Raw genomic sequence first — 12,054 nt, 5'->3', positions numbered from 1 at the left:
GTTGGAGGAAAGACATTCATATAATTACAAGGATCCCACATGTTTCAATGTTCTTTATTACCAATTTTCCTGAACCCAACCCAATAATCTTGCCGTACATGTTTCAATCCCTCTTTGTTTATGTAGGGATTTTCTTCAGGGCCCAGGTCCTTTTAAGTGGTGAATGAAACCTAGGAAGATATCAATATACGAGGTTGGGGGAATACAGTTATACGCATATAGAAAACTCTTAATATTCTTCATCTTTGGAAAGACCTAGATAAGGGTTGTACCTAAAGATGCACCAATAACCCTACATCCAGTGAAGGCAGTGAACAGATGTAAGTCCAGCAATAGCCACCCAATTTGGAGGACTGTATTGCCATCATCACGGAATAGTGTGGCTAAACTGGGGTGGCAATTGCACAGAATACCAAGTTATGACGACGCGCTTATGTATCCAGTATATGGTATGCATTCCAACAGTGATGTAAGGATTGCAGAGCACTATTTGGTGGCTACTTGAATAGAACGGCAAAAAGCACATTGAATCCACATCATAAATAAGCATAGATGTTGGAAAACAGTTCTATATTTACAGAAACATATGTTACAATTGGACAAATGTCCTAAAGCCATAACATCTTCACCAAATGTCAAAACCGGGGGAATGTAATTATTGAGAATGTGATGAATCCATTGCGTATATTCTAGATAAATACAATCTCATTCAACCCATTGCTGAAGGTTTAAGTTGGACAGATCATTCTCTGTTGCAATCTAAAAAGGCGGCATTCCACATTTTTACCTTTCAGATGGCACACGAGAACTGTCCATGTTAAATCATTCTCTTTGGTTCTTTTCCAATATATGCAAGACCAAGGTAGCGGTTATGTTTGTATTCTTGATACCATTCCTGTGTTCAGACATCCTAATTGTAACCTCGCGCATAGACATTCCTCTATACAATAAGTTCCAAGGGCATACTATAGCACACATTATTTTGCTAATGTTGCAATTGGTCAGGTGCAACTCTTGCTAAAGCTTATAAGGACCTAATTCCACAGTTGTACTGGATTTAGTTTGGGAGCACACTGAGCAACTGCCACGTGGGACATGTCTAATTGGAGCTGGTAGCCCTCATAATTGGGTCAAAGTGGGAGTAAAGTTTGTCAGTTGTCTGAAGGTTGAGTGTATCACAACATATTCTTCCTCCCTCCCTATCCCATATAGATACACTGCGTGCCATATGCAGCAAGAAAAGGGCAGTGGCAGATGATGGCAGATGACTGGTAGAGGACTCCAATCATAACTCTGAGTGAGGTGCTAGGGGTTGTGGGAGCTGTGTTGTGTTTGGTTCAGAGAAAGATCTGCCTGAGGTATGAAAACCCCAAATGAGTATTTCATCTTCCTTAGTATGCTGATTGGCAGACTGAGAGCTGCTTCCAGTGTCACTCTAACTTTCTCAGTCAGATCTCATCAGACTGTTGGCCATTGGGGTAACTAACACCCATGGGGCTAAGAACCGCACTAGTCAGTCCGTCGGGGCATAGTCCAGAATCCCTGATAATTTCTACCACGTCTTCCGCCATTGTCTGCAGCAGGTCACCAACTCTTCTTGCACAGAAGGCACAACCAGATGCCAAAAGGGGCTCCTCTCAGATTTTGTTGAGGCAGCTTCATATCATTCATTCCATAATGTTGGCCTGCAGGGGTTCTATAAATGGATATTGATGAGCTATGGCGCAGGAAAGATAACAGGTGGAGTTGAGGATTTACGAATCATGGTGCACCATCCCCTGGCCTAAAGGGGGCCCAGCTGTGGGAAGGTAAAGATAAACATGCTGACAGTTAAAGGAAGGGCAAGGGCAAGGACATTCAGTCCAATATTGCAATTTTGAATTTGCAATTTATTTTGCCCCTTTACAATGTAATCCCAGAACTCGTTGGAAAGCTCTGCTCCAGAACAAAAGACTACCGGACTGGTGGATCCCTTGGAAACGAGAAAAGATTTATTGTTCTGCAAGCTGAGTTCAAGGAATACGAATTCTGCTGATTAGAATGCAGGCAGTTGAAAAAGGTGCTATTAATCATAGGTCTCAGAATATACAAAACACGTCAACGAACAGGATGCATTGACCACCATCCCAGGTGTTCCACAGTACTCAAAAGAAAATGTAATAATTTCAAAACTCGCCACCACCATGCACTGCTTGTGACTTAATGCATCGAAACTAATTTGCATAAAAAATAGATCCTTTGAAAATATTGTTTACTGTTTTTCCTTAGCTGTTTTTTCCTCTTGCCCTTTATAACTGTGGGTAGGTAAATGTAATTTGAGCTGATGTGTGTGACGTCGTGAGCATTGCATGGTGGGGGTGACATGGGGTCTCCTTTGCTAAACGTAAGGTCTCCTTTGCTAAACATTACTAGCGAGTTTCTGTGGTTCCGAAGTTTTTTTCAATTCATTTCCTAATGTTTTTATAATGAAAGGTTAACCACAAGTTTTATGATTAGTTTGTTTTTTTAAATGAAAAATATCCTAACCCACAAAGTGCCCATTGGGCATGACCACTGTGGACACTGCGCTTGGACGTCACCACAAACAAGGCCCACGCTGTCCAGTGGGCATGGCTGCAGTCATATCCAGCAGGCATGGTACCAGAATTACCATGCACAGCAAATATACCCACTGGACAAAGCCTGGGACCATGCCCAGTGCACACTGTGCTAGGGGCATGACCCAGAGCCATGCTGTGTGCACCGGAAAAACAACCACAGTTCTATTGCAATCATGCCAATGGGCACTGTCCCAGAGGTCCTGGGCATGCTGAATTTTCATGCACATTTCCTGCTAGTCACAACATGCACCAGGTACTGCTGTATGCCCATTTCAAACATCTGAATCCAAGAGGGTGGCTATGCTCATATTTTTCACCCTGGTTCCAGCCAATCATATTTTGGGATTCTTATCAGTTGGGTCCATGGACTGCCCGAGGACCTTGAATATCTCGAATTAATTTGTGCCCTTTGATGATTTTATAAAAAAAGCTGGGTGAATTCTCAACAAACCTAGTGAAGAATTAGATGTACGTACAAATCTGTCCCAGAATATGCAGCTTTTTGAATCCCCTATGACTTTCAGAATTTCAGAGACTGGTGTCTATCTTTTGCAAGGTTTTGGCTTTGTCATATGCATACTTTGTTTTAATGAATTTAACTTTGTGAATTTAACATTGATTTTGCACTCTTGTACCCACTCTATAGGTTTCTCTGATGTGGACCACAACTACGCACAAAGAACACTTCTTTTCGATACATTGGTGAATTTCTTTCCAGACAACATGACCCCTCCTAAGGGTAATCTTGTGGATCTTATCACACTCTAACAGAAATGACACTGGACATGAAAACAAGAAGGAAAAGAAGTTGGAAGTGTTTTTTTTCTTCTTTTTTTTCTGTGGGGATAGACTCTTGGAATGAGGTGCAAAATACAATGGTCCACGGTCCTGAAAGGATTGTGCTCAGACAAAACACCAAAGTGACCACCACCTCTGCTTGGATTAATTAACTAACATTTGGAAAATCAACCTGAAGTGTGTGTATAAATGTGTATATATATATATATATATATATGTATATTTACATATATTCTTAAAGTGTATGTGTATGCACATCTACATACACCCACATGCACGATCGCACAATTTTTTTGGACTGACCCTTGAGTCTGAACGTCAAATGAAAATGGGGCGATCATGTGATTTCTTTTTTCTAATCTGGACAAAAACAAAACCCACTGCAATTCTTTTCCAGAATTTGACAATAACAGCAAAAGCCGCTTTTATATTTGCCCCATCATACCTGTAATGTATTTAAGCCTATTAGTTATTTGTGTTGGTTGTGTCATTCAGCGCAGGACTCCCTCTGTATGTCCCAGTAATGTACGTGTCTTTTTCGTCTTGTAACAACAGTTTTCAGTTTTAATGTATGAAAAGCACAAGTTTCAGTGGCCTGCAAAAGTAACTGAGTCTGGGCATCTGGCGGTCAGCATTGGATACACAACTTGGAGCAGCTGAAACAAGCCATTCCAATTCTTTGCATCTTTTGGGTTCTGTTTTCTTGTCTTTGCAAACATTTCAAGCTGAAAACTAGTTGGGCGATTGAAATCATTTGGGGAAGCATGTCCACCTTTTTTAGTGTTCACATGTAGCAATGCCTGCTTGTTCACGTTTGAGCACTCACTGCAGTGCTTAATTAAGTCCTGAATCCCAGCATGAGTGTAACACATGTACTTATTGTGTCTGGCAAACATATGCCATCTTGAAAATAGGTATAATGTTTCTTCTGTCTTGAGTGAGGTTGACCGCAAAGCTCTGTTTTCAGTTTGTCATGCGTTCACTTTCTTTTTCGTCTCTTCCATTATAAAGTAATGCTCAGAACACAAGGACGCAGATCAATAAGAACTATATTGGAATTCAGCATGTACTTCTTTTTCTTCTGACATTCAGAAAAACACTGAGGTGTGTTGTCCTAAATCTTTGTTGTCCTAAATCTTAGCCTGAAACAATTGGTTCAAAGGTATCTCACAAAATGGGAATAGGTGTACATACCCCAAGCACTTCTTCATCCAGTCTGTTCCCCTCTGGTTATCCTTACCTTTGTGATGGATACACAAACATGGGGCATACCTCCCTCTATTCTGGTGGTGGACAAAGGTGGCTTTAATTAAATTTACTAACAATATGGGAGTGCCAGAGATAATGGAGTCGTGGAAAACAATATGAAAAAATGCACAGAATTGCTCAGTGGTCAACTCTTTGAGCAGCTGTGGTTACTCTGGTATAGGGATGGCCTTTTCCCCCATTTTGTGTGTGCATATTTCCTTCTTTAATGCTGAGTTGGTTTCCTTATGATCACTTAGCTATTACGTTATGCACTCTTTGAATTGCACTGTTGTATTTTGCATTAGTCATCAGTTTATTCTCCACCCAAAAATAGAACCTTTGTGTGCCAAAGCTGCTGCATTTAATATTAGAGACACGTGCTTATATGTGCATATACATTTAAATATTGAATTTATGTGTTTAAACATATTATTTCTGACAGCTAAAAAAATGAGATCTTTTTTTATTTTATTTTTATTTTTGATGCAGGGCTTCGAATTTGGTGCTATTAACGTTATACAGGGAATACATTTCTTGCACTAAGCAGTGCTTTCATTTTGGTTCTGTAAATAATTATTGCAAACAAATGAGTATAATTGATACATTTGAATTGAAATGCTTCCTATGCTGTCTTTATGCACCATCTTATCTTTACATCGTTCCAAAGATTCACAATTTCCTAGTTATAAAATTACCTTTTAGTGCTGTTCAGGGACATATTCAATAATACTGACTAAATGGTTGAGAGGGAAGTCATAAAGCAGATATTTCCTGATGTGTGGGAGAATAAAAGAAGCTATCCAAAACATGTTATGCAAATTAAGTGCCATTGCTGATTTCCTTTTTCATTGATTACAGGATTTAGAGCTGTACTTAAAGGTATGTTACTTGAGCAGTTTTCATCTTTAATTCTTGCTCTACTCTTTAATACCGCCAACAAAAGCTATGATTCCCCCTCACACTTAGAACAATGGCCTTTTGTATTAAGTATTGTCATTCAGCATTCCTTTGCCTAAATGTAAGCCCATTGTTAAATGTACCCATCTGAAATTTCCTCCCACTACAATGGAATTACATTTCAATGGAGATTTTAAAAATATGCCTTCAAATTCTGATTTTCTGAAGAAGAGAAATATGTTTTGCTCCTTTTTCTGCTTATTTGGGCAAAATAAAGTTTGGCCTTGCAGTTGAAAAGTCCATGCACTTGACCCATAAAGAATTTTCTAGATTTTTTTGCAATATTGTACAAATCTGTACAAGGCACAAATTACCCATTAATGCAAGGCCTAGCCTATAGAAATCTAAACTAGTTTGTCATATGACCTTTGATTGTTAACCCACTAATTTAGAAATAGTTTTTCTTTTATTTCATGAAATAATTGTGCTGTTCGAATCTTTTCAGTGATTGAAAGAAAATAATTGAAATATTTGCCATACATGTTATTTTTGTTGTGGTTGTTCTGATGTGAGTATATCTCATGAGTTTCTCTACATTTGTCGAGGCATGGACAAATCGAGTAACGATTGTAAGGTACATACATGGTACCTGAAAGAACGCAAAGACAGAAACTAAGTATTGAATGCACAGGTTTTAAAAAACAAAAGTGGTTTAAATAGCTTTCCTGTTTTAGTAGTGTATGCCAGTTCTTCCAGTGGATGTAATAGAGAGTGAGAACAATGGCGATTGGCATGGGCCATTTGCGCTGTTGAGTCCCAGTCACATGTCATAAAGCATAAAAAGCTATGCGTACATGGGATAGATGACTAGGAAAATAAAAGTGCACATAGCAAACCAGATTCACAAAAAGCCAACATCCAACTTTCTTCCCTTGTCGTGCTACTCAAAGCCAATAATGGCTCTAGTTTTGTGGTCCTTCAGACCAAGCTAAAGAAATGTCATAACTAAATTTTGGAGGCTTATTTGGGTTGGTTTTAAACGTTTTCAAATTCTGGCAATTCTTTAGTATTGTGTGTTCTACAATTCTTTACAGAAACATCTTCAATTACTAAATCTCTGATTTTATAGGTTTGTTTCTATGGGGTAACTCTTTTCTATTATCCTATTGCAAATGTTTCCACCAATTTAGTTTCAGCGTAATTTTGGTAGGTGAATAGCAGAATATTTTTGACTAGTACATTAAATACTAATACTTCAGGGCCATCAAATGAAACCTATGGACCCACGATTGCAGAACCTCTTGAATGAAAAACATCCAGGTTTGTTTTCCATTTTCCATTGCAGTGTTCACACTACATGTTCAAAACAGCTATATACTTTTAAGAACCGGCTCTCCCTCTACACATCAACAAAAGGATATGCTTTAACCATTTGTTGAAGTGTAGACGATTAATGCATTTTCATTTTTTCCCAAACTTAAATATTGGAACAGCAGCTTGTATCAAAGCTGATTTAAGTCTTGGCTAAGAAAAGTGATAGTACAGAACATTGTGCTGTTTTAAAAACTCTAGGAAATGTAAAGTCCATCCATGGTCATTAAGAATACAAACAACTCCACTGTAATGTCCACAAGGGTATGTAGATATCTCACTGCCAGAGAAATAAAATAAAATATTTTCCTATACATTTATAGAATCATTTATTTTTCATATAATGTAAATATGATGCTTTGTAATGTGCATTTATATGTGGGCCCATTTAAATTGTGACGTATTCTCAATGTACAATGTTTGGATGCATCTGTGGATAGGAAAAGAACAGCTGTATTATGACATTATAGTGTAGGCTTGAGCGCTCGAATTAAAACTAGTTACTAATTGACCTTTTGAATTTTGTATTCAAATACATTATTTATAGCTGTTTTGTATTCCACTCCGAGTCGTACTGTTGTCTCATCAGTACCACCGTTGATTGGCATGATGGGGAGGTGTGGAAACACTCACCAGTTATCGTCCTCTGTTTCTCTGTATTGGCACACGCCTTTGAGTGGGAGGATTTGGATGACATCGTATAAACATTTACATGCAAACAGCCAACTTCTGCTTCTGCATTCTTTAAAAAGAAAACATTTCCCAAAATGTCTATCAGAAAAGTCTATTTTGGAATGTCAAGAAAAACGCTTTCATCTGGCAAGACTGCTTTTCTTTACTGTGTAACAAAATTTTAAGAACGTATGGAAATGGCATTGGAAATGTGTGATGTGTAGGACCAGCAGGAATGGTATTCAAAATTGTGCTCACAGTCCCAATGTATTATACTGGTGCCAAAGAATCAGTCTTACTTCAACATATCACCTGCATTGCAGCTCTGTGTTGCCTTATTAGATGGGAGAATACAATGCAGTGCATGCCAAATTTATGTTGTTGCATTTTGTTTTGCACATATATTTCGATGTGTTTTTGTACTTGCTGCTTGAAATGAAGATAATTTATCACTACCTAATCCCCAAGTTGGCCGACTTGTAATTTATAAGTATGCAGCTCTCTTTGTGTATTTGACATAGCTATGTGAAATGGCTATAAAATGCAATTGGAGGTTTTTGATGCTATACTAAACTGAAATCCTAATGCCTATGCGGTTTAACGTCTCCAGAACCACAGGATTCGATTTTTTGATTATAATGTATATTTTACTTAGTTCGACAATATTATTCATAGGTGTAACTTCATCCCCCTGAATTGTGGTTTTTAAAGCTACTGCTGGGAGTATAACCTTTCCCATATCTTTTAAAGCTGATAGTTTGCGGGATTTACTTCATCTCTGTGCATTCACTATTGAAAAATGTGGAAATATAAAAAAAATCAAATTACAAATCTTATCATAGTAAGTGGGTAATCAAGTAGTAGTCTATTTCCATAGTGCCATGTCTGGTTTCTGTGGTGATTATAGTGTATTAGAGTCCTGTAATCCAATTGTCGAGTTAAGAGGCCACGATAAGCGCTAAGTACGAATGGTGTGTGATTTGTAGATTTAATCAGAAGCCCTTTGTTGAATGTGACAACCCGGTTACACCTGCTCGTTGGTGAAAAGGCTGTAATGTGCAAATAGTTTTTGAAGTGTTCTCCTTTTTCTGAGTTAGAATAGCTTTTCCACTGAAGCATCTGCCACCTGGCCTTCTGTGACTTAGTAAGGAACTTCGAAAGCTGTAACCTGTAGGTTTATGGCACTTGCAGAATTTGAATTCCTTATCACACTATCTGTGGTTTCACGTTTTAAACTGGCTAATCAAATTTGGATTACCAACAGTCAAACAGGAAATGCTTTAGGAATTTATTTGGTACACACTTACATCCCATACTTTATGTTTAGACGGGGAAGCTTCTGTAAAAAGGTATAAAACCTCAGCATTTGTTTTTCCTGCAAAAACAATGTGCATGTTGCCATACAAGTGGCAGCACTTGTATGTCCTTTTTATGGATTTTCTATTTTTATTTCTGGGAATGTAGTCCTTTTTCTCATTTGGATTGGTTCTGAAAATTGAAAGCTGGCCATTACCTTTACAAATATATAGACCTTTTTTAGCAAATCCATACTGGGTATATTCATTATTTACAGACATGTACAGCAAACTATCACTGGCATTCCTTAACCATATGATAAATGCACACTATGGGATGTCATATAATTAAAATGGTCATTCCACAAATACTTGTTAATGTGTAGCCTCATTGTTCTTTTTTCCACTGCTATTTTGGCTATGTTTAGTGAATTACATTTATAATATGTGGAACAGAGAAGTGACATAGCAGTTACAATTCCGTGTAATTTCAAGAACATCTGCCACTAACAAAACAAACAGTGAAGGTGAATGGTAAAAGTATCAATGTACCCAAGCTGCATGGTAGATGCTTTCTTCAAGCATTGAACATGTAGGTATTGTAGGTGTATTATCATATCCCATATCCACAACTATTGGACTGTGCTACTCGATCATGTTTGTTATATTTATGACAGTTAGCTAATATGGGTATCCATCTTTTCTTTTTATTCTTAGTTTTACTTTTTGAAAAGGTAATATTTATCCTTAGCTGTGGCAGAATCCAAAAGTGTTAATTTTTTTTAACTGTGATGTAATGTTGCTGGTTCCCTCCGACACGGTAGTTTCATTGTGCAGCTTTTAAATTGTGGTAAAAATATTTTGTGAATGCGAGTGGCCAACATTCCCTAGTCAAAAGCTACACAGATGACATACCAAAAATAGTAATGAGTATTGTTGGATAACCACAGCTGACATTGCTCCGGTATTAGCAGTGTATGTTAAAGTCTTCACTATTTTTTATCTGTTTGATTATTATTTTTTTGGGGCACTTAATTGAGAGTCTTAATTTCAAAAACAAACTGCATTTTATAAACTTATAAATTGACCATGCAGATTGTCCTTTGGTTGTGGACGCACTGAAATTGTGCCTGAAAGACTCAACCTATTGGCTCCATTTTAAGAGTGTAAGGTTACTTAAAACGTAAAATATGTTCACAGTAAAGATTTGCTAGGTCAAGTGATTCTCCATTGTTTTTCCAATGTTTCATCTTGCTGCCTGCATCAGACCAATTGGGTTGAAATGCTTGGCAATCCTATCAAATCTGAGTGGCTCATTGGTGGATCAAAACTCGCCTCCAGAGATACACTTTGTGTCTAACTAAAGCAAAACTTTTTCTTTTGAAAAATTACACTTGCAAATTCAAGATAATCTACTCAAAATGAACTGCAAGCCTCAAGTGCAGTCCCTCTTTATGCAATTAAGAATAAGTTACAGATAATAGTTTCTTAATAAATATAGATGTTAATGGCATTGTAATGTCCATATGAAAACCAACCAGCAGTATTATATTTACTTTCTAATAGAATCAACCAGACAGACATCCTTTAGTTTCCCATGAAAATTGTTTATTTGGGTGTTGTATTCTCTAAGTTTGTATGTGTATTGTATTGAGTCACAATGGTGTTTGAATGTTTTCAGATAAGGTTTACCAAAGCTAACTGAGATGAAAAGATCTATTTAAGGAAAATGGGTGAAGTGCATCGGTTTCAAGTAGCATTCTAAAGGTATCTAATATGAAACGCTTGTTGGATCTCTGCTGTCAAACTAGGTAGTTAAGCAATATGCACTTTGTAATCTTGGAGCCAGTACCCCATGGTGCAGTTCTAAATAGAAAAATGTGCTTAAAGAGCGCAAGATAATGCTGTGTATGGTATGTTTTCATTGAACTACTGACCTATAAATTAAAGTTGAATCTGAACTATGTTGCATATATGGAGATGGCATACTTTTTGATTAGCTTATATTATACAATTAGAAATGGTAACCTGAATGAAATGTTTCTAGATACTATGTAGCTTGTGATTTGTTCGTGATCTAGACTGTTTTGCTCTTCCAAATCCACCCTGTTAAGTCGTATGTGCCCATTTACTACTGAACATGTTTCTCAGCCATGTGACTATCCAGCCATGTAACTATACAGCTGTTTTTCCATTGCATATTTTCATAATCTGAGTGTGTTCAGAGAAGGAAGGTAGATTTATTAGAGCAATCTATATTTTTATGTGAGGCTGTGTGTATATATGGTATGATTTGTTATGTTAAATTATTAAGTAGCTGCATTCCAGATAGTTCACTTCCTGAATGAGTACTGCCCTTAGTGTTAGACTTACAAAAAGAAAATGGTCATATTTTAGAAAAACCTAAAGCCTTTTGTGTCTTCGACACTGGATTAATGTCACACAATTTGTTATTCACTTTGGCCCACACAAATGCAGCATACTTTTGAAAAAGAACCAGACCTTTTGTGTCCTCGAAAGGACTGCACCTATGTTGACCACTAATTGGTATGCAGCAAAGCTAGCAACATTCTCATGTCTTCCTCATTCTATTCTTTTTGTGAAGTTGCAGTAGGTGTGCACCTGTATTCCCACTTATTGCACTGTAGTGTTGCTGATTGGTCTCTTGATCTTGCTGTTTTATGTTGATAAAGATCCTCTGCTTAATCCTCTTGTCCATGTTGCCAGTCATTTCGCGAACTTGCCTGTCTCTTCAATCCGGTGCTATTCAGTGGTTTATGCTCATGTCTTCCACCAAAACAGTGTGTCACTGCATAAACCAGAGAGGGTCCTTTCATCCTGGGTGGCCAGAAGAGCTCACACGTTTATACTGCCCAACTTTTTTTCTAGAGTGAAGGTCATTTATCTGCTATGTTTGTTGAACCTTATGTGAAAAGTGTTGTTAACGAAAGAGCGAGCCTTGGCAAATGTTTTGTTCCTGTTTAAAATGCAGACTGGTGGTTTAAATCCTTGCAATTATATTAATTCGGATTCCTTGTCAGTTTGTTTGAATATTTCTGCATCACATCTTATTTCTTGTGTGCTTAAGCATGGGAAATGTAATTTGTGCTTTGAGTGTCAAAGGTTTGTTTCAGCTTATTGCAATACAGCGCCACCTAAAATACACACATTAA

At 37.5% G+C, this 12,054-nt stretch overlaps 1 protein-coding gene across 2 annotated transcripts in view; it reads left to right on the top strand.

Annotated features, from left to right (window-relative positions):
- The window catches only part of MKLN1 (muskelin 1), a 1,341,339-nt gene extending 1,329,752 nt beyond the window's left edge, over nucleotides 1-11,587 (top strand). For both annotated transcript variants that reach the window (XM_069629634.1, XM_069629633.1), the window contains exon 18: nucleotides 3,247-11,587. In XM_069629634.1, the coding sequence (XP_069485735.1) occupies nucleotides 3,247-3,368 (122 nt within the window). In that variant the 3' untranslated portion in view covers nucleotides 3,369-11,587. The remainder of the gene's footprint in view (nucleotides 1-3,246) is intronic.
- Nucleotides 11,588-12,054: the final 467 nt, after the last annotated feature.

This window comes from Ambystoma mexicanum, chromosome 12 (genome assembly GCF_040938575.1).
Source record: "Ambystoma mexicanum isolate Mex_15411 chromosome 12, UKY_AmexF1_1, whole genome shotgun sequence".
Taxonomy (NCBI): Eukaryota; Metazoa; Chordata; class Amphibia; order Caudata; family Ambystomatidae; genus Ambystoma; species Ambystoma mexicanum.
The sequence above is the reverse complement of the archived record's forward strand: the minus strand, read 5'-3'. Positions and strand labels throughout refer to the sequence as shown.